This window comes from Triturus cristatus, chromosome 3_2 (genome assembly GCF_964204655.1).
Source record: "Triturus cristatus chromosome 3_2, aTriCri1.1, whole genome shotgun sequence".
Classification (NCBI taxonomy): Eukaryota; Metazoa; Chordata; class Amphibia; order Caudata; family Salamandridae; genus Triturus; species Triturus cristatus.
Genome location: NC_140584.1, coordinates 986,676,779 through 986,704,213, shown reverse-complemented (window position 1 = coordinate 986,704,213; position 27,435 = coordinate 986,676,779). Strand labels below are relative to the sequence as shown.

The window sequence follows — 27,435 nt, the reverse complement described above, 5'->3', positions numbered from 1 at the left end:
ATCAGGACACCGATTCGTCTGAAACAGCACCCGAACCTGCTGACAATGTCCAAAGGGCAGGTGCAATTCCCGAACCTGCAATCGCTCAGGTTATCGGCCTGGCTCCTGAGCACAGAGAGTTCTGTCATTTAAACATCCCGCAGGACTGCAGGGATGTGCTGGCAAAAGCGAGGGCGGACAGTACCAACAAAACCTACTCTCTCAAATGGAAACGCTTCTGCGTATGGTGTTTAGAGAAAGGCCTGAGACCACTCCATATCACACCTGAACAGATATTGCCATATCTACTACACTTGACACAGTCGGGATTGGCGCATGCATCCATAAAGGTGCATCTGGCGGCCATTTCACGTTTCACCAGGACTTACAAAGGCCCGTCTCTCTGGTCCAGTAGGCTTATCAAACAGTTCCTAAAGGGACTATATAGATCCTTCCCAAGACCTAGACGGGTCCCACCGACGTGGCACCTCAATTTGGTCCTTAACCAACTCATGAAGCACCCTTTTGAGCCCATTCATCGAGCTTCCATCAAGTACATCTCATGGAAAACGGCTCTGCTGCTCGCTCTAACATCTGCCAGGAGAGTCAGCGAGCTACAAGCTCTCTCCATTCAGGAACCCTTCATGCAGTTCAAACAGGACAGGGTGGTGCGGAGGACAAATCCCAAGTTCATACCGAAAGTGCCTTCAGACTTTCACCTCAACGAGCCGGTGGTTCTACGTTCCTTCTTTGCAAACCCTACCACGGCAGCAGAAAGGACGCGCCACTCTCTGGACCTCAAAAGGTGTCTTAAGTTTTACATAGACAAAACAAAGAGCTTCAGGAAGTCATCACAGCTATTTGTGGCCTACAGTAGGCCAAGGTTGGGTATGCCTCTAACAAAACAGAGCATCTCACGGTGGATCTCCTCAGCGATAGCATTCTTCCATGACGGGGCCGGACGGCCTTTAAGAGACAGGGTGGAAGCGCACTCCACCAGAGCGATGTCCACATCAGCAGCGCTGTTCGCTGGAGTGCCGATTTTGGACATCTGTAGAGCGGCGACGTGGAAGTCACCGCACACCTTCTCCAGACACTACTGCCTGGATGCTGAACTTATGAAGGATGTGGCAGTGGGCCAGGCGGTGCTTCGCCATCTATTCCAGTGAGGTGAGCCTTCCAACATCCCGCCATCCTGGTATGCACATCTTTTGCTGATATACTGTTTTGACGTATGCCAATGTTTCAAACTGATATGGTAATATGTGTGTTATCTAAAATGACTATATGGCATGTTACATCATAAATGTGCATAATGTATTGCTGACTACTCTGATTCAGGCATGTGAATCTATGAAAGACACCCCTAATACTGGATAAGAAACGCGTTACTTACCTGTAACAGCAGTTATCCAGTATTGGTGTCTTTCATAGATTCACATGCAACCCTCCCGCCTCCCCTGGAAGGACTCACGTCTCTCTCTAACTATATTACGCCTACCTAGCTTGGTGCGTACGAAAATCTGAGGGACTGAGGCTCCTGTCAGGAAGGTTCTAGAGGGAGGCGACAGCTGATTGGCTGGCTCTAAGAGTTTGGTCCTTTTTACATAAGGACTAGGATAGGCTACTAAGGGGAGGCCCTTAGGCCTATTTTTCTCTATGTATGTCTATAGGACATTACTTTTTTATGTACCGGAGGCTCCCGTCTCGACGACGGGGAATGATTCAGGCATGTGAATCTATGAAAGACACCAATACTGGATAACTGCTGTTACAGGTAAGTAACGCGTTTCTTCTCTGCTCTATTCCGCACATTCTCAAGATTAGGCGGTATGTTGATAGCTCCTGTGTTCTTTCCAGCCCTCGGCCTGGATTGTACGGTGTGAAATCTAGTAACGCTTTTTCCCACCATCCCGCTCTCCCCTTTTCCATTGCCTTGTGGTCTTTGCCACCCCTGCGGCCTTTTACTTCAGGTCTATTGGTTCTGTACATTTATGGGTCTTGTATTGGGATTGCGACGTCTCTTTCTGGTGACGTCTTGTGGTGACCTCTCCTTAATCTTGTGTTCCGGACTTGCTCTCCTTCACGGTTTTACTGTCTGGATGCGGACTTTGTATCCTCTGCCAGGCTGTTTCTCCACATCCTTGTTTCCCTTTACCGTTGATTGAGCCTTCGCTCTTCAGAGCACTGCTCTGTCTCACCTGTCAATTAATTCTATTTTTTCATCATTTTTGCACACTGTTCCCCTATTCTCACAGTTTTTTGGTGATGGCTCCACGTTCTGACGCGGAAAAGTTTCTCCGATGAAAAGTGACATCAGCGCCCCGGAAGGGACATATATGGCTCCGCTGACATCATGTCCGTGGACAACGTCAGGGCGGAGCCGCCCCCGACGCGCAGAGGTTCTGCTGCGGAAAATTTTCCGGATCCGGTCTGACGTCTGGGGATATTCTAAGTTAAGGAATCTGCGTCTAGACTATGTCACTACCAGATACATCGTTACCGAAGGGTAGTAACTCGTACTTCACTGACAGAATCTCATTATGTACCACGGGTCAGAATTCAAGTGCTTTAGGTATGTAATCCCAGTGCTACTGTTGCATCACTCTTGAAATGTTCAGATTGTGGTGCATTGGAAGAGTTGCATGTGAGATCCTAATTTAGAATAGCAAAGTTTTTACAGAACAGAGGAATATTTGGCTTTGGCTTTGGCTTGAGTTATAGCTGAGAGAAGTGTGTTTGGCTAAACATTGAAATTATTAGTGCATCTCAGCTGTGATCTGTAGCCGGAGCTAAATGGGTGTGGAATAGCCAGTACTGAAATATCTGGAGGTGCTGCAGGTCAAGACTGAAGTGAATTGGTTGGGCTGTATGTAGTATCTTTATTTGAGAATGGTCTGTCAATGAAACGCTTGATCTAGCTAATAATGTCACGTGGAGTCTTCGAACAATTCATAATTCTGCACAGACCTTTTGCAGAGAAAAAGGCACAGATATAATGCACTTACAGAAAACTTTATTCACTGTTCAACAAAACCACAGTAACTGAAGAATCATAAAAAACCTCCGCAGACTGAATAATAAACCCTCCAGTAATCAAGATCTCATCTACTGTGGCTGCAGTTTGCAGGCAAGGCGAGGTTAAATCGAGATAGATATCTGTGTTCAAGCTGACAGGCACCTTGTCATTGGGATCATCTTCTGTTACTGTCTCACACTGCTAGGCTGCCCTTGTTGGGAAAAGCAAAATTGTAAGTCACCAAATCTAAAGTTAGGACCACTAAGAAGCCAGGTGTTATTGAAGATCACAAAATAGGGTCTGTTTCTAATACATTTTCACTGGAGAGAGGAAGCTCATATTCTCCTTGACTAGAACAATCATTCTTTTCATGCTTGGAAAGGGTGGAGGTGTAGCGTGGTATAGGTGTGTGGGAGAAGGCCAGATGATGGGTGACAGGCAAATAGAAGAGAATAGGAAGGTATTGAAGAGATGCCCAGCTCCCAGAACTGAGGGAAGTCTTCACTTCTGATAATGTGCGATGTGACTATAAGGAGTACAAGGGAGGAGTGGTGCTGAGGAAAGCTGTCCATGTTAGGAGAGGGAAGAGGGTAATAGGATAAGGGCAGTGCACAAAGATTATGTGGGTGAGGAGAGGGAAGTAGGGAATGGAAGAGAGGAATTACAGAGAAGCCCCGTGGGGATTGGGAGTTAAACATTAGAGGAGGAAGTATTATCATGAAGCAGTCAACATCTCTTTCTAAATAATCTATGAAAAATGGGGCAAAGATAGAAATTTGTTCCTAGCACGATAGGAGAGGGACGGGACAGCAAAAGGGATTAAGGACGAAAAGTCAACAAGCAACATGGTGGGTGATGGCTGGTTGTGGGACAGTGGATGAATTAAAAAAAGAAAAGGCGCAGGGCACTGCAAGGTTTGCGTAAAGTAATGGGTCACACCGGTACAACCCAGAAGCGTTATTTTTCCACAACATGTCCATGACCATTTTCTCTTACGCATATGAAACTCAGATCATTTTCTCTTTCATCTGCTCAGCATCAGGACCCTTCACTGCAACTGCTTGGACTGCGCAATATTTCCTTGTGGATGTCCAGCATTGCTTTAAAGCTGAAAGGCTCTAAGACTGAGGTTCTTATCCTGGGTAACAATCCCGAACTCCGGGGGGCTAACCATTGACCTGCCTCATTGGGACCTTTACCTGCTCCGGTCCAGAAGGTTAAGAACTTGGGTTTTACCATTGATAATATTCTTTCTCTCTGGGCCCAAGTGTCTGGGGTCACCGCAGCTTGCTTTGCGGTCGTAACGTGGCTAAAAACAATCCTTGGGTTAGTTCCACCTGCAGCCCAAAGAATTGTACTGCAGGCTTTGGTGATCTCAAGACCTGACTATGGCAGTGTACTGTACTTGGGTGCAGACAAGGCCTCCGTTCGCCGTCACCAGCTCTTTCAAAATGCGGCTGCTCGCCTGCTTTTTCGGTTGCTTCGACATGCCTCTGTTTCCCCTCTGCTCCATCAGTTTCATTGTCTAAAGGTAAACAAACGTATTGAGTTCAAGGCCCTATGTAATATGTTTCGAGGTAAGCATGGTTTGGCGCCCTCATACAAACAAAGCCTTGTCAAGCCTTACCTACCCACCCGCAAATTGAGATCAGCCAGCCTTTCTCTTTTCTCCGTTCCCAGAGTGCGTCTGACCCGTATGAGAGGCCGCTCGTTCTCCTACCTTTGCACCTAAACTGTGGAATTATCTTCCTTTGGAACTTTAGGAACTGTCAGTAGCTTTTAGCCTTTCGTAAAAAGCTAGACCTTTCTTTATAGTCCAGTTTAATTTCCCTCCTTCAACTAGCTGCAACCTCGCTTGTCCTGCTCAGCGCTGGGAAACCCTGTTGGGTAGCTTTGTGCTTTATAAATCTTTTAAATAAATAAATGAAATAAAGAAATGTTGCTGAAAACTAATTTGCCTAGAACAGAAATAGTGTGCGATTCTTAAATTGATGTTCATTGCAACCTGAAATTACTTTATTTTGTTAGGGTAAGAAATGTGACACTTTAATTTAGTTCTTTCCCAAGGCCCCACTTGTGCAATAAAAATGTTAAATTCTACGACAAGGAGTGGATCGAGGCGTTGCAGAGCCCCAGAGAGATTGCTATAAGGGCTTGGTTTCGCTTCGTGCAGCTGCAGATACTGCATAGGTCCTACCTCTCCAGGTCAAGAGGGTTCAAGATGGGTTGTATCGACTCAGCCAAGTGCTCCAGGGGTTGTGTTGGTGTGGGCACGTTCTATCACACACTTTGAACCTGTCCACATATCCAAAACATTTGGACTGAAATAATTGAGACAATAGGGAGGTGACAGGCCAAACTGTGCCGCTTGAGGCCAAATGGTTGCTGTTGGGAGTGTTGGTGGAAGAGAAATGGCCCAGTCATGTTAATACTTGGCTCAACATTACTGCAGGTGTGGCGAAATACAATTTAGCCAGGCTATGGGGTGCAGACAGGCCCCCTGCGACTGGAAGGAGGACCTGAACTGGGGCCAGCTAGCCGAACAGGTAAACATATCGCTCCCGAGGCTGCCCGTGCATCTTCAAAAATAAATGGGGTCCAGGGAAACAATACAGGGGCACAAACTGCCAAGTAAGGGGCGTAGAGGGGGTAATCACTAACACATAGCAGACTGGGGTTAGAGTTTGCAACCAGCTTCAATGTGTGGGGGGACTACTCCAAGGATATCCAAGTGTTCTATTTATGATGTGGAAAGGCCCCTTGCGTGCGGCCCTTAAAGTGAACATTGCTTTGCTTTTGATGACTTGTGTTCCTTATCAACTGCTCAAGAAAACGAACTGTTAAATAAAAAAATAAAAAAAATTCTGATGAATACATCTAACCACAGATTCCTAATCTTGTGAATATTTTCCTCAAACAATAGACTGTAGCCGGAAACTCAAAAGCAATGCTCCTGAGGACTGGTAAATGGAATCATGTGGCTCTGCGCTGACGTTCCACTCCAGACGTGACGAATGGGCTGTATATAGGTGCCACCCAAGAGTGCTGACATAATGTGCTTTCTTTCCGTGCTTTCAGATGTGGGGATCTGAAGCTTAATTGTTTTTGTTTTCATTGAGTATTTTTCTCCAAAAATTTCTATAACCAGTGTGGAAGTGTCGATATGTCACCTCCCAAAATGATAGGATTGCAAACAGATGTCTGTAACAGATACCCACGAGGCGTTTCTGTGGGGCCTAGGGTCGGAGCATGACTCCAGGTTCTGCACTGATTGAGCCCATATTACCTTGAAGGTCATACAGTACAGCGAAGCAAAACTCTAGATTTGCAAGCTTCTGAAAACTCCGGGCCATGACCATTCAAAATTGAAAAGAAAGTCCTGAAGTCGTTCCTTAGGCAGGTCCTCATGGTCTAAGTTTTCGGGTAAGTCTAAAAATAAGTATAAGAAATCTGACTGGGAATCCACCCCTTGCCGCCACTCTCTTACTTCAGAGAGAGCCCAAGGACGTCATTGTGTCCCCCAGTCTCACTCCTAAATGTCTGAGGAGCTGATCTGGGATTTGGTCCTGATGCACCCTGCAACCCAAATTTACAATTCCATTTGTGACGTTGCAGCAAATAGTCCCTTACAGAGGAATTGCTGCACATATTTGGCACGCTTCCAGCTCTCTCTAGTGCGCCTTCTGGTCCCAGGATTTGCAGAGGCCTCCAGTCAGGATCCTATTGACTGGTTCGTCCTTGGACCGGTCAGTGCCATTTGAACCCCCATCGGGTTCTGCACCGGTGCCAATGATGCGGGCAGAGAAGCCTCCAGCTGGTTAGGGTACTGCAAATCACTTGAAGACATTTGAGCACACCAAAGAAGTAATAAAGTTGACCAAAAATGTATCTGAAAGAGACTTAGTTATAGATTCCTTACCTTAGGAACAACACCCTACCTCCGAGAGCTTGGTGGTACAAGCCTCATTCTCGAAAGGAAACACTTTCCCTACAGCTCCTTCAGATAGGGAATCCAAGAAGCTGGTCCATCTTTGGAAGAAAATGTTTTCTTCCGCCAGCTTAGGACTGCGGTTGGTGTACGCTGCATGTCTCATGGGCCGTTACACACATTTGGTGTGGGACACGCTTGCGCAAGTGCTGCTGCAGTGCCCGGGCCGTGCTCGCCAGCGCTGTTGTTGAGGGTCGAGGCGCAGCGAAGTTCACCATCCGGTGTGGACTTTATTACCGCCGACTCGCTGGTTAGGACGATTTCCATGTCCGTAGCCTTGAGGCACTACGCCAGGCTGAGAACCTCTGGCTTCTCTGGGATGTCCATTCTACCCTTTTGGACATGCCCTGTTTGGTGACAAGGCTGACAACGCGCTTGAGCGCTTCAAGGAATCTAGGGCTACGACCAGGTCCTTGGGCCTTGCAGCAACTTCTCGTCCCATGCTGTCTCCCTTTCGACCCTTTCGTGGCCTTGAAATGGGTGCCACACCATGTTCCACCTAGAGCCACAGGGCCCCACAAGCCACCCAACCACTGTGCGGCCAGGGACGTGGGACCCAGAGGGCGGGCCAGTCCATAAGTGCCCCCCTCCCCCTGCAGCTGCCTCCAAACCTTCCTAGTCCAACTTTTTAAGGCCACCAGTTGCCAGTGGGCTGCAGGACCCTCCATCACCTTCCCCACTGGCACAACATCACGTCAGACAGATGGGTTTTGCAGATAGTCCGAAGGGGCTACTCCCTCTCCTTCAAGGCCATACCACCAACACTCCATCACATTTAGGAGGATCACGTGGCCCTTCTCCGTCAGGAAGTTATGGTTCGCTTGGCCAAAGGAGCTATTGAGTGAGTCCCTGTGCCAGAAGTAGGTAGTGGTTGTTATTCCCACTACTTTCTGGTACCCAAGAAGGACAAAGGCCTGCGTCCCATCATGGATCTCAGTGACGTCAACCTCTTCCTCCGGAAGCAGAAGGTCAAAATGTTAACATTGGCTCAGGTCCAGTCTGCCCTCGACCCTGGAGACTGGATGATAGCGTTGGACCTGCAGGACGCTTATTTTCTCATCCCTGTCTTGCCAGCCCACCAGCGCTACCTGCGGTTCACAGTAGGCCACACGCATTTTCAGGTGACCGTGCTCCCCTTTGGCCTTACCAGTGCCCGTCGAGTGTTCACAAAAGTGATGGCAGTGGTCGCAGCTCATCTGCGCCGATCAGGGGTTCAAGTCTTCCCCTATCTCGACGACTGGCTGCTGAAGGGGAGCCCGCCCCAGGCTGTCGTCTCCCACCTACAGACTACGGCAGACCCCCTGCATTCGCTGGCGTTCACTATCAACGTGCCGAAGTCACAGCTTATTCTTTCTCAGAAGCTCCTTTTCATCAGAGTGTCTCTAGACACTGCGCAGTTTCGGGTCTATCCTCCCGAGCCTCGAGTCCCGGATAGTCAGACCATGATACCGATGTTTCAGCCTCTATCCCAGGTTTTGGTGAGAACGACCCTGAGTCTGCTGGGTCTCATGGCCTCCTGCTGGTGGATCATGCCAGGTGACATCTGCGGGCTCTGCAGTGAGACCTGAAGTTCCAGTGGGCGTAGCATCAGGGGAATCTTTCCCATTGCGTCCAGATCTCACTGCACACCAATTGCAGTGGTGGCTAACGGACCAGGATTGGGTCAACGGCAGATCCCTCTCCCTTCCCCAACCAGACTTCACAGTGGTGACAGATGCGTCACTCCTGGGATGGGGCGGCAAGATGGGAGAGGCGGAGATAAGAGGCCTCCTCTCCTGCTGAGTCCGGGCTCCACAGCAACCTTCTGGCGCTCCGGGCAATTCGTTTTGGGATTCTTTCCTTCCGTCAGAGGAAGAGTAGTGCAGGTGTTCACAGACAACACCACCACTATGTCGTACTACAGCAAACAGGGCGGGGTTGGGTTGTGGACCCTATGTCAGGAGGCCTTTTGTCTTTGGACTTGGCTGGAACATCGGTGCATGACCCTGGTGGTTCAAAACCTGGCAGGTTCCCTGAACACCAAGGCAGACTAACTCAGACGCCGGTGCATGATGGATCATGAATAGCGTTTTCACTCTGAGGGTGGTGCAGCATCTCTTTCAGCAGTGGGAAGAGCCTTGGTTAGATCTGTTGGCCACCGAAGAGAACGCGCAATGTCTGCGCATTGGAATTTCCAAGGTGGCACTTGCTTGGCAACGCTTTTTGTCACAAGTGCAATTGCGGTCTTCTAAACGCCTTTCCACCTATACTACTTCTGCCCAGAGTGCTGAAGAAGATCAAGCGCGACCAGGCCCAAGTCATTCTTGTGGTTCCGGACTGGGCACAAAAAGTCTGTTATCCCGAGCTCTTGAACATGGCCATCGATCCTCCGATCAGACTGCCTCTTTGGGAGGATCTTCTGTCGCAGCAGCATGGGACGGTCCTCCACCCGAAGCTGTCCAGTCTCCCAACTCCCTGCATGGAGATTGAGCTGCGACAGTTGACAGCTTTCGACCTTCCTCCTGAAGTCTTTAATGTCATCTTGGCAGCTAGACGTCCCTCTACTATAAGAGTATACGCCTGTAGATGGAATCAATTTGGGGCATGGTGTGCAGCAAAGGCTAGGGACCCCCTTTCTGCCCCTCTTTCAGAGGCTCTCCTCTTCATACTTTCTTTGGACCCTAAAGACTATCTTTCTGCCATTTCGGCCTTGCCTTCCTGATCAGCCTTCTCTTTTCAAGACCCCTTTTGTTTATAGGTTTCTTAAGGGCATTACTCCCCTCTTTCCTCCTATTCCTTTTGTAATACCCCAGTGGGACTTGAATCTTGTCTTAATTTATCTTATGTGCGCTCCTTTTGAGCCACTACATAATTATCCTCTCGGACTCTTGACTTTAAAACTGCTTTTCTGGTTGCCATCACCTCTGCTCGCAGGGTGAATGAGCTTCAGGCTTTGTCTTCTAAGCCTCCTTTCCTTGCTGTTCATCCGGCAAGGTTGTCCTTCGAACTAGGCCTTCTTTTCTACCCAAAGTGGTTACCTCTTTCCACATAGGACAGACCATCACTTTACCCACCTTCTTCCCGCCCGGTATCCTTCCAAGGAGAAGAAAATACTCCACCGTATGGATCCAAAACGTGCATTATCATTTCATCTGGATCGCACAAAACAATTCCGGATAACACTCTGTTCGAGGCATATGAGCTGCAGATTATACACTGTGCATAGATCGCCATCTGGTGTTGGGCCCGGATGTTTGCAGTTTGTTTTTCCTCTTGGAAAGTCTTTGGAAGTCACGAGTTCGGTGACTCCTCCTTTGGTTCGTATTGCGCATGGGCTTCGGCTCCATCCTCAGATTGTTTTTTTCCGCCATCGGGCTCGGATGTAATACTTCGCGCTCCGGTTCCGAACTTCCCAGTTCACCGATCGACGCATAAATCCTCGCTCATCGAGCTTTTTCAAAGACATAAATCATCTTACTCATCTTCTCTTCGGCACTTCTTCGATTCCGGTGGTCGACGGCGGCCTTCGGGCCTAATCCGTCTCCGGTCTCGGCTGATGGAAAGAACTCTCTTCAAGAAGTGCCCTCGATGTGGGTCCAAATTTCCCCACACCGATCTCCATGAGGTGTGCAACCTCTGCCTCTCCCCAGAACACGAGGCCCGAGACTGTCCCGCCTGCAACTCTTTTCGTTCAAAGAAGACCATTCGAGATCGACGGGCTAGACGCAACATGGCGCACTCCTCGACCTCCGCTCCAGTCGACATCTTCGGGGACGACGTCGAAGCTCCGGGACAGCAGGACATCGAACAGGAGGACGACGACCTCGTCAGCGCTTCCGAGACCGACGACTCAGATGTGGAGGACATCACTCCGGCGCAGCGGGTCGTGAGTACAATTCCCCCTCCCACACCCACGCCGATACCGAAAAAGGCTTCGGTCACACCTTCGCCTCCGGACCTAGGCAAGACCACGGACACTGCTTCTCACACCCCACCTTCGGGCCGGGTAAAGAAGCCTAGTAAGCCTTCCGGCAGCTCGGGATCGAGCCAGCCGACCCCCGGTGCCGAGAAACACCCTTCGGCACCGAAGAAAATATCGGCCTCCACACCGAATCCGACACCGAAACCTTCGGGGTCGAAACCTGCCTCTCCGGCGCCGACTAAACTTCACAAGACCCTCGGCACCGACACTCCCGTGCCGAGAACTTCTTCAGCACTGACCAAAAAAACAGAGGTTCCAAGAAAGCACGGCTTCGATAAACCTAAAAAGCCGTCGGCACCGAAACCTTCGGCGCCGACCGAACAACCAGTGTCACAGGAGCTTTTCACACCGGATCCTTTGCAGAAAACTCTCACCAAAGATCCAAAGACTGGACACTGGACATTGTCGTCAAAAAAGAGACACTTGGACAAGCCAGCTCCACCTCCACCTCCAAAGAGAAAGGACATTGCTACCTCTCCTTTCAGGGTGCCTTCCCCACCTCCTCCTCCTCCTCCTCCTCCTCCTCCTCCACCCTCTCCACCTCCACCCCCTCCACCTCCACCCCCTCCACCTCCACCCCCTCCACCTCATCGTTCCCCCACCTTGTCTCCTGTCCCAGACGATTTGGGGGACCCTTACTATGATCCAGCAGAGGGGCCACAAGATCCCACCCCTACTGGATCTCCAGACCCATGGGATGATTATAACAATCCGGACATCCCAGATGTCCCACAGGATGACCTTTATCCATCTAGGCCATCCCCTCCTGATGATTCCTTGGGTTTTCACCACTTGTTACAACGGGCGGCACACTACCACGGGGTGGAGCTACACACAGACCCAGTGGAGGAAGATTTTCTCCTAGACACCTTTGACGATACACATAGGTCCACTGCCATTCTGCCTATGTTTAAGGGCGTAATTAAACATGCCCCTGAGGTTTTTAAAGACCCAGTCAGGGCCAGGGTCCTAAACCCTCGGATAGAGAAAAAATACAAAGCCGCACCCACAGACCCTTCTTACATTAAGGGCCCTGCACCATTAGACTCCCTAGTGGTGTCTACAGTTAGGAAGCGCTCAAATTCTCAGGCGTCAGGCGAGGCGCCCCCACCTGACAAAGAATCCAAGCTCCTAGATGCGTCAGGGAAGCGCACTGCGTCACAAGCGGCCAATATCTGGCGTATTGCCAATACGCAAGCATTGTTGGCCCGTTACGACAGGGCGCATTATGATGAGCTAGAGACCATCATGCACCATCTCCCTGAAAAGTACAAGACTAGGGCTAATGAACTTATTCAAGAGGGGAAAACAGTAACCAACACCTCAATAAGATGTGCCCTAGATGCAGCAGATACAGCCTCCAGGGCCATAAACACCAGTGTCCTTCTCCGTCGCCATGCCTGGCTCAGGGTTTCAGGGTTTAAACCGGAGGTACAAGCCTCCATATTAAATCACCCCTTCGACCAAGACCATCTCTTTGGCCCTAAGGTAGACGAAGCCCTCGAAAAAATGAAGAAAGATACAGACACGGCGAAATCTATGGGAGCCCTACAGACACAGACTCCCAGGCGATCCTTTCGCCGTTCTTCCTTTCGGGGCACGGGCAGAGGCTACTCCTCGGACAGTGCGTCCACGTCCTATAAATTCCCCCCTCAATCTACCTTCACGAAAGGTTATCAAAGAGGTGGATACAGAGGCAAAAATAATAAGGGCAGAGGCAAAACAAATACCGCCCGCTCTGCCACACCTCCTGCCCAATGACTTTCCCCCGCTCCCTCCAGACCATTCCACTCCGGTTGGAGGCAGACTACAATCTTTCCTTCATGTCTGGGAGACAATCACCTCAGACAGATGGGTAACACAAATTATTCAGTCAGGGTATTGCCTGGAATTAATATCAACACCCCCCAACATTCTACCCAGGCACCGCCCTATGTCGCAAGAACATACTGCGCTACTAACACAAGAGGTGATCTCCCTCCTGCAAAAAGGAGCAATAGAGCAGGTCCCCATAAATCAACAAAATGTAGGGGTCTACTCCCTGTACTTTCTAATTCCAAAGACAGACGAGACCCTACGACCTATCTTAGATCTCAGACCTCTCAACACCTACATTCACTCAGACCATTTTCACATGGTAACCCTTCAACAGGTTCTCCCACTTCTCTCCCAGAACGATTTTCTCACCACTCTGGACTTAAAAGACGCGTACTTTCACATCCCAGTACACCAGTCTCACAGAAAGTACCTCAGGTTTGTGGTAGACAAACAACACTTCCAGTTCAAGGTGCTCCCGTTCGGGGTAACAACAGCACCAAGGGTTTTCACCAAGTGCCTGGCAGTAGTGGCTGCACACCTCAGAAGACAGCACATTCACGTCTTCCCTTATCTGGACGATTGGCTGATAAAAGCCACATCCTACCAACAATGTGTGCGACATACCGCCGCTACAGTCCAACTACTTCACCAGCTAGGTTTCACGGTGAACCATCAAAAATCCCACCTGGTACCATCACACACAAAACAGTATCTCGGCGCCACCATAGACACCTCAAAAGCCATAGCCTACCCCAATCCTGCCAGGATTGCAAAGATACAAGCGCTGCGTCAAAAATTCCTATGTCAACACTCTCTCCCAGCAAGAGTGTTTATGCAGCTCATAGGGATGATGGCCTCTTGCATCTTTATAGTGCCGCATGCAAGACTCCAAATGCGCCCACTCCAAGAGTGCTTGGCGCGCCAGTGGAACCAGGCCCAGGGACAACTGACAGATCTTGTTTTGGTAGACGGTCGCACCCATCGCTCTCTGCAGTGGTGGTACACCACAAACCTTTCCAAAGGTCGACCGTTCCTGGACCCGGTCCCACAAATAATCCTAACAGCAGATGCATCGCCCTCCGGCTGGGGAGCTCATCTGTTACATCTAACAGCACAGGGCACGTGGACGCCGCAACAGAAGTTACTCCACATCAACCATCTGGAGTTACTGGCGATCTTCCTCGCCCTAAAATCCTTCCAAGCGCAGATTTCAGGCAAAGCAGTCCTCATTCGCACAGACAACATGACTGCCATATACTAAATTCAAAAGCAGAGGGGCACACACACTCCACAGCTCTCTCAGTTAGCACAGAGCATATGGAGATGGGCAATTCCACAAAAGATTTTTCTCCTGGCCCAACACGTCCCAGGAGTACAAAACACCGTGGCAGTTATGCTGAGCAGGCAGACACAGCAGATCCACGAGTGGGAACTTCACCCACAAGTTCTTCACCTGTTCTTTCAGAAGTGGGGGCATCCACACATAGACCTATTCTCCACCCACGAAAACAAAAAATGCCCAAGCTTCGCCGCCAGATATCCACACCCATTGTCCGAAGGCAATGCGATATGGATGAACTAGTCAAACAAATTTGCATACGCTTTTCCACCTCTCCCACTAATTCCATTAGTGGTGCGAAAGCTACAGCAGCATTCCCTAACCCTGATCCTGGTAGCTCCAACATGGGCCAGACAACCGTGGTACACCACACTGCTGGAACTCTCAGTAGTACCACATCAAAAGCTACACCTCTCGCCATGCCTCCTATCCCAGAACCATGGAGAGATCAGGCACCCGGACCCAGCTCAGCTCAACCTTGCGATCTGGCTCTGAGGTCCTAGAATTTGGATACCTTAACCTTCCCCCTGATTGCATGAACATTATCAGAGAAGCAAGACGCCCTACTACTAGGGCGTGCTATGCAGCAAAATGGAAACGATTTGTTGTTTACTGCCACAACAATACAATCAATCCTTTAAATGTATCCATACAGCACATTATATGTTATCTACTCCATTTACAAAGGTGTAACCTAGCATATACTTCCATTCGCTTACACCTCGCTGCAATTGCTGCCTATTTACAAAATAGGCAGCACCTCTCACTTTTCAAAGTGCCTGCCATCAAGGCCTTTATGGAAGGCCTCAAAAGAGTAATTCCACCCAGAGTGCCACCCTCACCTGTTTGGAACTTGAATATAGTTCTCACACGGTTAATGGGACCCCCTTTCGAACCATTACATAAGTGTGAGCTGCAATTTCTCACATGGAAAACAGCTTTTCTAGTGGCCATCACTTCCCTCAGAAGAGTTAGTGAAATACAGGCATTCACTATACAGGAACCTTTCCTTCAGATGCATCACAACAAGGTTGTACTCTGCACCAATCCCAAATTTCTACCCAAAGTCATTTCTCCATTCCATTTAAACCAGTCGGTAGAGTTGCCCGTCTTTTTCTCGCAACCCCAAACAGTTGCGGAAAGAGCCTTACACACACTGGATGTCAAAAGGGCTTTACTTTATTACATCCAGAGAACACAACCTTTCAGAAAAACCAAACAGTTATTTGTTTCCTTCTCCCCACCACACAAAGGCAACCCTATTTCCAAATCAGGGATAGCTAGGTGGATTGTAAAATGCATACAGATTTGCTACCAAAAAGCAAAACGAACGCTATCGGTTCCCCCTAAAGCCCACTCTACAAGGAAGATAGGGGCTTCTATGGCTTTCCTAGGGAACATACCACTACATGACATCTGCAAAACAGCGACATGGTCAACAACGCACACCTTCACAAAACATTACTGTGTAGATGTGCAAACCAAGCAGCAGGCTAGTGTGGGCCAAGCTGTACTAAAAACACTGTTTCAAACAATTGCAACGGATGCCGGTGGTCGCCGCTAGGGTTGGGTACTGCTATGTAATCTATGTACAGTGTATAATCTGCAGCTCATATGCCTCGAACGGAATATGCTACTTACCAGTATGCATCTGTTCTTGGCATGTAGAGCTGCAGATCTATACACGCCCACCCGCCACCCCGGCTGCCTGTATCCGTTCCAGTCTTATCTTATTTAGATACAATACACATGGGTTTCTTTACTGTTACTACTACGCTCCATCTTTCCCTGCTGGCAAAAAACAATCTGAGGATGGAGCCGAAGCCCATGCGCAATACGAACCAAAGGAGGAGTCACCGAACTCGTGACTTCCAAAGACTTTCCAAGAGGAAAAACAAACTGCAAACATCCGGGCCCAACACCAGATGGCGATCTATGCACAGTGTATAGATCTGCAGCTCTACATGCCAAGAACAGATGCATACTGGTAAGTAGCATATTCCTTGTTAGCTATGTGGGCGCCAAGAAAGGTCGGGCTGTGCAAAAACGGACCATCTCTCGATGGGTCGTCCTTTGCATTAAGATCTGTTATTCCTTGGCGAAAAAGGAGCCTCCGGTAGGACCGCGCTCCCATTCCACCAGTGCGACGGCAGCCACTACTGGGCATATGTCTGGCAGATGTCACTGATGACTGGGCAGATGTCACTGGGGGGACCTGGAGTCCCCCCAGTGACATCTGCCAGGCAGCCACGTGGGCATCACTACACATGTTCACTAAACATTATTGCCTGGGTAGTCAAGTCTGGAGAGATGGCTTCTTTGACCGTTCAGTTCTCCAGGACCTTCTGGTGTGAACTTAGTTCACAAACCCTCTTTCGGGGTTTTTATTGCTGGGGTATCTATTCTAAGGTAAGGAATCTATAACTAATAGTCTCTTTCAGATGAACAAGTTACTTACCTTCGGTGATGATATATCTGTAAGAGACATATATTAATTATAGATTCCTTACTGCCCACCCACCCATCCTCCCTGTTGTTTGAAATTACTTCTAGAGTAAGGGACTCCCTTTCAGGACCCTAGTTTTGAGCACCAGTGGTCAGTGTCTTGCATGGCTCTGCGCTTCGACGTGGAATGTCGTGTAAAAGAACTGATGTCAGTGCACAGGGTCGGCGTCTAAGTAGATAACGAGACGTCATCCCGGCGATCACGACACCATACAACGAACATGGAGTGGACTGACGCCACCTATGGACGTGCAGGGGTACTGCTGAGAAAAAATTCTCTGGATCCAGTCTGACGCCTGGAGGTAATTCTAAGGTAAGGAATCTATAACTAATATATGTCTCTTACAGATATATTGTTACCGAAGGTAAGTAACATGTTCTTTATTCAGCATTGTACTTTACATTTATTTGGCTTATGTAGCGACCCCTTTGCTCACCCATAATAGTTGTAATTTTCAAGTTGTGCAACAATGCCAAAAAGTCCCTTTACATCCCAGTGCTGCTGTATAGGCAAGAGATTTAATAATTCAAAAAAATTATAATTTTATAATGGTTTTCCAGCATAATACTAGTAAAATAACATGCCCCTTCAATGACTTTTTAACTGTAGCTTTCCCTTTGACCCTCTACAGGACTCCGTTGCCACTCAGCTAGGTTTGTGGTATGTAGTGTTTTAATTAGTGCCAGTGCTCAGCCCCGGGTCTTATTTCTAAACACCAGCATGTATTTATGAAAATCCACCACATGATGTTGCTATCTGTCTATTTTTTTAGCAGAGCATATCACTAGCACAACGGTTTTTCATTCGATCAGGGGGGGTCAGTGGACTAATATGACCTTTAACTACTGTTTTCTGTCAATAATCATAAATATTTTTTGCTAAATAACTATATAAAGGTCGTTCCTCCTACGAGGATAATAGTTTTGAGTAATAGTAATACTTGAAGTCTACTTCCACAATATACTAGATATATGTGTTAATAAAATCTTTCATAAAGGAATGTTTAAAAAAAACTGGTTATTTGTTAACGTTTTTAGTCGGAGGCTGACTGCTAGTTCAGGACAGAACATGTTTGAATGTGCACAGTTACTGTTCGCATGCAAACATGCTTCGATCTGAACCAGTACTCAGCTGTTGACTAAAACACTTTTGAATTGCTTCTGATTTTCTCGAAAATATGCGTCTGCACGCTTGAAACCAGTGGTCTAACCTCTCAGTGATATGAGCATGCATTCAAAGGTGGACTTCCCAAAATTCCTTCGAGGCGACAAGTTCTCCCATCTATTTATTTACATGGTAGAAACTAACAGACCCCAATGACATACACTTCTTGTATTGAAAAGAGAGCTTGCTTACACTTTTCAGCAGAGTTAAAATTCTTCCACAAGCAGGTAACGCTGGTATTTGCCTCTGGAAGCAGTGCTAGGAGCAGGGGGTGGTGCAAGCTGCAGTGGAATTCTGAGAAATATATTGGGCTCTACCATTTTTAGGTCTCGCCTGCGAACGCAGCGCGAAGCGCTGTTCGCAAGCGAGATCTATTGTTGCTGACTTGCCTCGGAAGTGGGACAGGAGATGGGCACGCGCATGGTCTCAGCGGATTTGAGTTGGTGTACGCGCTTCCAGCCACGCAGCGTGCACATCTCCTGTCCCCCTTCCCTCGCAAGCCAGCATGCAGTTTCAGTTTCGTCCTCACCATGTGCACGCTCACGGGTCTCTTTCAGTCAGCCGATGTGCACCCGCAGCGTCTCTTCTCTGGCGATCTCAGCACTTTTGCGCGCTCCCCCACGCTTTCAATTTCGCAAGTCCTCTCTGCTGTTGTTTCCCTTTATTTCCGTCTCCCCCTCTCTCTCTCTCGACGGCTCTGTTTCTCCCTCTCGCTGTATTTTCCTATTTGTAATAAACTCTTTTTAATCTCTTTTAGCTCCTTCTCTTCCAGTCTTTCTCTGCCTCGCCGTAGCTGTCTCTCCTCTCTCCACATCCTGCCCTCCTCTGTCCCTCTCCCCCTCCCCCCCCCCCCCCCCCCCAGGTCTCGTATTCCCTCTGTCTGCTGTCAAACGCCCTCCGCAGGGTGCCGAGCGCCTGGAGGCGGGAGTTAAGTTTCACACACCGAGAAGGGAAGGAGATGCGGCGGCTGCCAGCGCTCCGCACACCCGGCATGTGAGTACCGATTCAGTCCTTATCCGGTCCGTGCCCCGTCCTGGCCCCCTCAGCGCCCCTATGCTGCCCGCGCGGATCCAGAGGCACCTTTTGGGGGTCTCATAGGGAGGTGAGGGCAGCCGCGGCCCTCTGGTGGGGAGGGATCGCCTCCCTACCCCTCAACTACAGCGAGGATCTAGGGCAGACACCGACCCAGAGCCGCGTCCTTCCAGCCCCCCCCCCCCACCCACCAGGTACCTTCCTGTTGTCAGCCCTGGGTGCCCCGACCCTCCCTGCCAAGGCTGCACACTTTTTTTTTTTGCAGTTTTATTTAGCACGAACTCGACCCGAAAGTATCAGAGCTTTAAATGAGCACCGGCTGTCTTACAGAGGGACTCATTCATGTTTAGGCGCGGTCGAGTGATTTGCCCAGGACACACAGGATGTTTGAGCCTCGCGCCAGACTCGAGCCCGGTTCCCCAGCTACAGAGTCGGCCGTTCAGCCACACTTGAACCCTTTGGGGGACCCAGTGTGCGACTGACCTGACGGCTCTGCTGTCTGAATGACTGACAGTCTCAACCTCTGTTTGTGTAACTGAGGGCTCGGATTGATCTGTGACTGATACTTCTGACCCCTGTGATTAGTTCTGTGTGTGTGTGAGGGGGAGACAGCTTTGGGACTGACAGTAATAACCCCTCCGTGACTGACAACTCTGGCCACTGTGTGTGTGTCTGTCTGCTCTATCCTCTTTCTGACAGATTGGTCTGACTGTACAATTGACAGTTCAGACCTGTATATGACCGACTGCTGGGACCTCTTTGGAAACAACTGACCTTTTGTGACTGACAGCTCTGGCCTGTATACGACTGACAGCTCTGACCTCTGTGTGACTAACTGACCTTTTTGTGGCTAACAGCTCTGGCCTGTATACAACTGTCTGCTCTGGCCTGGATTCGACTGTCTGCTCTGGCCTGGATTCGACTGTCTGCTCCGGCCTGGATTCGACTGTCTGCTCCGGCCTGGATTCGACTGTCTGCTCCGGCCTGGATTCGACTGTCTGCTCCGGCCTGGATTCGACTGTCTGCTCCGGCCTGGATTCGACTGTCTGCTCCGGCCTGGATTCGACTGTCTGCTCCGGCCTGGATTCGACTGTCTGCTCCGGCCTGGATTCGACTGTCTGCTCCGGCCTGGATTCGACTGTCTGCTCCGGCCTGGATTCGACTGTCTGCTCCGGCCTGGATTCGACTGTCTGCTCCGGCCTGGATTCGACTGTCTGCTCCGGCCTGGATTCGACTGTCTGCTCTGGCCTGGATTCGACTGTCTGCTCTGGCCTGGATTCGACTGACTGACTGCACTGCCAGCGCTCACCCGTATACAACTGACAGTTGTGATCTGTGAGAATGACTGACCTTTTTGTCTGACTCCCCTTACCTCTGGGCCAATCACTGACCTCTTAGTGACTGACTGCTCTCACCTGCATATGACTGACAGCTCTGACTGTGAATGACTGACTGACTTCTTTGTGACTAACGGCTCCGACCTGTATATGACTGACCTCTGTGTTACTGATTTCTGTGCGACTGACACCTCTGCTGGATGGGTGGCAGGTGTACTACCCCGACTTGTGTCAGAGAATGAGTGTGTGTGATGGACAGACTGCCTGGTCTCTGTGGGGCGGACAGGCCACACAGGCAGGGAAGCCATGCCGTGGAAGCTGAGACCACCTTTCCTGGGTCTACCTGCACGTGCGCTCCAGGGTCAGGATACAGTTTGTTGTCGCTGGTACTCACACACAGTGTAGAAAATTCACAAGCATCTTTATTCAGTCCAGCCAACAAAAAAATCAAAATCTACTAGAACTAGTGAGCATTTGTTTGAAATCTCACATGGTGAACTTCCAAACGCTTATTTTGTTTCAATATTTGTAATAAAAAGGGGATTAGCATCAAAAGACTGCTTGCAGGTGCCTCTACTACTCCATCACCAAGAAACGGTAAATTGCAAAATAGAACAAGCATTAAAAATGCAACAGGTCTCGCCTTTTATTAAGTTAAAGCCATTTGCATTGCTATACAATACCATTAGAAAAGCAAATGGCTTTAACTTGTTTTAAAATGCGCTCCAAGCGCGGCGCGGCACGCTTTAAATGTACAACATGCAATTTATCTGAAAGCTTCCATGTCAATTGCAAGCAAAACAAAGCCGTGGCTGGTAACACGCTATCCTTTAAACTGCAATTGATTTAATTACAAGTGAGCGAATGACTCACGAAGGGAAAAAGACGCGTGCAAATACTGAAACGCAGCATACTCACTTTATAGTGCACCATACCACCCCCTGAGCTGCCAGATGCCACTTCGGCTACTACCGCTTTCGCCACCGCGCTCGTATGTTCAGTGTTTGTTGCCGCTCATCGCCTCAGCTACCGCTTTGCCAGCGTTCGCGCATGCGTAAGCCACTGACTCACTCACACCTGTGGCTCTAAAGAGAAGGCGGAGGAGTAAATTGACAAACTAGACCACATACTACTAAATAGCCAAACAGGTGTGATGGCCATATTGGATGTAGCTTTACTTGCTCCGTGATTAGCTACCCAAGTGACCTTGCGGACGTGTCCCTTTTATAGGAGTTTGTCAACTAATGCTCCATCTTGGCCACTGAGCTCCCATAAAAGCAACTGGAGAGAATTGTTATTAAGAGAAAACGAGTGGACTAAGAGGATCCAGGTATCAATTGTGCAAGTAGACATGGCTGGTAACATGCTACCCTTTAGACTGCGATTAATTTAATTATATCACTTTATAGTGCGCCATACCACCCCATGAGCTGCCAGCCCCCACAACACTTTTCACCCTGGACTCTACGTTTAAATAGCCGCAAGTGTTTCCAGGCAAGGCGGCAGCTACATGTAATTAAATAACTGCTCTGGTGGCTCCTTTTTTACCATCATCTCGGACTCTGCATGTTTTTCCTTTGCCAAGCGATCAGCGGAGCTCCTTTCAAGGAGGGCGGGGGGCTTCAACTTCATTTAATCTCCCCGTCCTGTACCCCAAAATCAATTCCATCCAGAGTATCGTAAGATTGCAGCAGCCATGTCGAGCTGTATGTGTAAAGGGCGGCAGCTACATGCTACAAGTAAGTGACTTAGTAATTAAATAGGAGCATTTCTTTTCAGCATGAATTTAAATGTTTTCCATCTTGGTTGGTACTTTTGTGAGCTACGTGATTATGTACAAAATGGTATGTCTGAGCTGCTTTGTATGTGTTTTGAGGAATGCTATCTTTTACCTTCTGCAGTGTTTATGTTCACGAGGACTTCTAAGAAACATTGGCATCTCTGCAACTACATGTCCAAATGTAGCTCCGGGGGCTTTGTATATAATTTCTTTTTTTTTGTGCCGTTTTTTACAGCGCGAAATCGACCCCAAAATACTGGGGTGCTTTACATGAGGGATAGTTACATTACACAAGGGCACATTCATTTTTGGTAGGCACGTGGAGATTAAGTGATTTGCCCAGAATCACAGAAGCATTTGCAATGTAATGTGTCTCGTATTACTGAAAGTTTGAGCTATTGGTGTTGCTAATAATAGTTCCATTATTGTTAGCAACGCCAATAGCTCAAACTTTTAGTAATGCGAGACCTATTGCATTGCAAATGCTTGTTTTAAATTAATGTTGAATACATTAAGCACTGGTGCTGTACAAAGGCCACAATCTTACGTGTACAACACTGTCCGTGTTGAGGGATATTTGGATATTTTAATGCGCTGACAAATGTAAAGGGATATAGGCAGCAAACATGAATCTCTGAGCTTTAAATTTGCTCCAGATTTTAACCATAACATTTAGTAGTTAAAATGATTGAAGCCTAAAAGTGCTCGCACCGTGGGGCTCAGAATACACACAATTGTTTTTAAATTGCAGAAGAAATTATTTAGTTGTTTTCATCAATTACATCTGAGTGAGCTCTAACATTTAAATTTGCATGAGTATACATACTCACTATATAAATCATGCATACATATGTATGGAAACTTGATTACATGCTATATTTTTCTGTGTTAATTTGAATAATTGCTTTTGCTATAATCATGTATGCAGTGGCAAGTAGAGTAATAGAGTTTGTTTTCATTTAATTTGTTTCAGAGTTGGGTACTGCTGCAGATGTGCCTCCTGCAAAAGTTACATCAGTTCTTGCTTCTCCTTTATGGAAGCCTATTTTTAGGCATCAAATGAATACAGCACAGAGTTGGTTCAATGGTAATTCCGGTCATCAAGAAGCTGAAGAGGTATCTCATTAAATATGTTTGTGCTGTTTTAATTCTGCTTTTACTATCTTTTTTTCTTGCCTTGAGATTGGTATTTCTTTGACAAATTTTTCATGTAATGCTTGCCACTATCATGTGTGAAGTGTGATTATGAAGTTTTAAAGTATTCTAATTGAACAGTGCATTTCTTCACCAACAATTGATTTATTGCATTTACATATGGACTTTATTAATAGTGCCCCCCAGAGCCCATCATACAAAAAAATCATACCTAACCAACACGGCAAGAAACATCAAACTTAACCGCCCCTCTTCCTCCCTCAGTTCAATTAGTGAAGTTGATATACAAGTTACTCCTCTCCAGAGATCACATGTACTTTTTAAGTTCTCTCTCAATGGAATACTTGAATTATTATTTGAAGGTAATGCGAGTTCCTGCAAATTGTCTTGCGCTTCAACAGTAAGGTTAGTAGCTAGGCAGCCAAAGCTACATACAACGCTGGTAGAATAGGAGTTGTAAAGGAAAACTTCAGGCTGTAGGGTGCTCTTACTTGAGCATGGAAATCATAACAGAAGATTCTCTTTTTGATAGACCAGTAGCAAAAGTGTGGTTGTTGGTAGTGCTTCTGCAATTTCGTCTGTCCAGCATACAATAATTGATTCCCTTGTGAAGGAAAGTGCAAGAAAACACTAAACCAATAGTTTGTGTTATAGTACTGCGCTAAGTAAGATTTTAACGGGAATTCCAAGTCTAACAGTGGGAGTACTTCAAAATGTGAAACTATAAAATAATCAGTTCTGGACAAAGGAGTGTTTTCAGTACCAGAACAGAGTATGAGTGAGTCCCTTCGAATTATAAATGGATGATAGCATTAGTTGCAAAAGTTATATCTTTTAGAGAGGTGTAAAATGTGATTATTGTTGATGATTTCAACACCTTTAGCTGTAAAATAAAATTGTACTCATTCTGGAGTAGAGGCACTTTTGTAATAATCATTGATGGGTTTAATTGTAGTATCTCTTCAGTGTGTATTTCGGTTCTTGACACAATTGTCTGTAATATAAACCCATTGACTGGACTTCAAGGACATGGAGAAACTATGACCTTTTAAACTGATTTTTAACAAGTAGATAAACCTGCCTTCGCATCGATATTTTCTATCCTGTTTTACAGAGAAAAAAGTACTTAAATTACAATAGCAGAATAAAAATACTATTCACAGATAGCAAACATAGAAGTAGAATTACCATATAAATTTCAGAGATGATACTTTTGTTATATCTCATTTACACTTATAATACCCTTTCACTATGGTGAACATGATTTTAGTGATAACCAAAGTCGTGCCACACTTACAATAGGTTAACACAGCTCATAAACCCCTGTTGTGATGTACTACAGTTCAGGTGTGCCACTCAACTGTCTTTCGGCTGCCATTATAGGTCTAACAGCAGTTGTCACAACCAAAAGATATCTCTGATGAACATCCAGTGCGGTGGACTGCATTCTCAAAATAAATACATAAAATTTAAAGCTCTGTTCCTTTACTCCTCCCTGCTAAGGAAATAATGTGAAATGCGATTACCATCTGAAAAGGATAGAGCTGACAAGCATTTCATACTACGTCACAGAGCCTTGCTCCACATGGTGACTTCAAAGAAGGAAGTCAAAATGTCACATTGCCTTCTTCACGCTGTATTGAAAAGCGAGAAAGTGTTGAAGATTGAGCAGACTCTGATGGTGTCTGTCTACTCTCCACACGGATAATTCAAAGAGGAAAATCTGAAGGCATTTGTAACTGGGCAATTCTGCCTCGTCATGCAAGAAGTTAAATGCAAGGAAATACGTTAAATAGCAAATTACTTTTCAGTAAGAAAAGGCACAAATCAAAGGTGCACCAATTTTTATACTTAGAAAGTTGCAATATATAATTACAGGAACATACCAGAATAAAATGCACCAAAGAAGCTGTTAAAGACCGTTCTATAAGGTGCTCCTTGTTATAACAAATAATACGTACACGTCTTCAGTCATAAATGACACACTGAAAGCTTAATCTCAGTTAGACTCGGGTAAATAACCCAAAATAAAATGATTTGCTGCTGAGTTACAAATAGTACTACAATCCACTGACCAGCATACTACTACTCAAGAAAAAAATAACTGTATAAGAGACAAATGGCCTCCTAGAACTTTGCAGACCTAACAATGGAAAGACAAAAAATTATTTCAGAACAAGAAATAAAGACATTTTTTAAACTAATTAACAGAAAATAGGCGGGCAAAGTATATCATTGAAAGTACTGGATGAACCCATATCCGATTTCACCTGCTCTTTATCTAAACAAAGTTGAGAAGAATATGAACTATCAACTCTGTGAGGAATATTAAGAAGCTTAGACAGACATTTATTTGTGATAGACTATCCATACACTTTAGGAAGCTGGCTGTCTCTGTATAGTGCACTAAAAAGAAGTACTCTGTGCAGTGAGTCCCTCATTGGCTGACAGAGGCAAAAGAAGATAATACTATTTGTGGTAGTGTGGGTGAGCAGTTAGGCTTATCAGAGGAAGTGCTAAGCATTTATTGTACTCACAGAGGCAGTCAGTTAATAAGACACACACTCAAAGAATAAATCTGAGACCAAAAAATAACTCTTATGTTTGTATATTTTTACAAACCAAGAACTTTGTTCAATGGTAAGTACTGTTTGGAAAATAGTTCACAGTTGTGCTCAGTTACGCACAATGGATTACTATGGGAGGAAAAGCAGAAATGCATAGAAAATCGGGCAGACAGTTCTAAGGATTCACCTTCATTGTTCGGAGTGGTAGTAAGCCAAGGTCCAGTGTTCTGCAAGCAGTTTGTCTAAAGAATCCCGGATTCGACCGGTAGCACCCTGCTGAAGGCATTGGTAAATGGCGTGCTAAGAAGAAGGGGGGGCCACAGAGAAACAGGCAGGCTGCAAATTAAGACTTGTAGACGAGTCCGAGAGCTCCAAAGCGGAGGCTCAGATCGCAAGGGACTCAGGAGCACAGCCAGTTTGTCAATAACCAGGCCGGGCAGGCTGGGTGCTGAGCAGGTAGGATGGCTGGAATCTCTGCGCAAAGGTGGTCTTCATGGTCAGGAGCAGACAGTTGGCAGGAACGATTTCAAGCCTGATGGGCCACTCCCAGGGTGGATCTCAGGGATGCTGAGGTCCCTTGACAGTTGCTGGCTTCCTGGGCAGTTGGAGTCCCAACTGGACTCTTGTGGTTGGTCTTTGTGCAGGCCGTCCGGTACCCCAGGGATTGGCACTGCGCGGCTCTGGTTGGTCCTGGTGCCTCCACACTTGAGGGGGAGACCGATCTGACCTTCCAGAGCATGAGTGCCTCTTTCTGGTTGGCTGCTGCGTCGGTCTGGCCTAGGAGTGGGCCTACCGCCTAATCTAACTAATTTTCCAATCTGTCTTTCCGCCGAAAACTGGGGTCAGGACAGGGAGGTTGGTATCTTCCACTATCTGAGAGACCTGGGTCGCATTTCAAAGGCGGCATGGTCTTTGAAGCTTCCCACCCTGGAAAATAATTCCTGCTTGGACGATGTGTGAACACCTGTGTCCAGAGCAAGCTTTGTTCCTGGCCTCTGAGAGTGACGGCTTTCAGCCCAGGAGGCCAGAAGCATGTCTAGTGATGGCAGGCTGGCTGAGACCAGTCGGCAACTACACTCGCCAGTCGTTAGTAGGTTTTCAGGGGGCACCTCCAAGGTGCCCTCAGTGCGGGTTTATTAAGATGAGATGTTTGGTACCAAACATCTTGGGTTACAGTTAAGCCATCATGCAGCTGGGGACTTCATAATGACCAGTGTCCAGCCCATGTACTAGTTATTGTTTCCCTGTTTACTTACAGTCTCTAAGTATGGACTTTGACATTGTAGGGTCACATCTGCTCAGACAGATATGTCTACACATGAGATATGGTGCACCCTGCCTTTGGGCTCTAAGGCTTGCCGTAGGGGTGTTTTACCTAAATCTCATGCAGTGTGTGCAGGAATGGCACACAGGACAGTGTACTTCAATAGTGATGAGTTGCACACCAGTGTACTCCATATTTTGCTGTACTCTTGCTTCAAAACTGTCAAGGCATGCTCGCTTGCTCTGCCCAATTGCGCTGCAATGTAGAATGTATTTAACAACTGGAGTATAACCCATAAACCACGTTGAGATTTGGGTAGGTACGTGAAACAAAGCAACAGTATCTCAACTGGTATCACTAGGAAGGACGGTTAGACATGTATGTACAATACATTACACGAAAATAATACGGGAGACTGAGCAGATTTTTGAAATGTGCATATGGCATCATATAATTAAGATCAAAATTGAATAGGTACAGTTGTAACAGCACTCTAGGCAAAAAATTGCGTGAACAACCCGAATTG

At 47.3% G+C, this 27,435-nt stretch overlaps 1 protein-coding gene across 2 annotated transcripts in view; it reads left to right on the top strand.

Annotated features, from left to right (window-relative positions):
• Window positions 1-27,435, top strand: part of ZZEF1 (zinc finger ZZ-type and EF-hand domain containing 1) — a 1,433,434-nt gene that overhangs the window by 583,013 nt on the left and 822,986 nt on the right. For both annotated transcript variants that reach the window (XM_085649580.1, XM_085649579.1), the window contains one exon: window positions 22,897-23,039. In XM_085649580.1, the coding sequence (XP_085505706.1) occupies window positions 22,897-23,039 (143 nt within the window). The remainder of the gene's footprint in view (window positions 1-22,896; window positions 23,040-27,435) is intronic.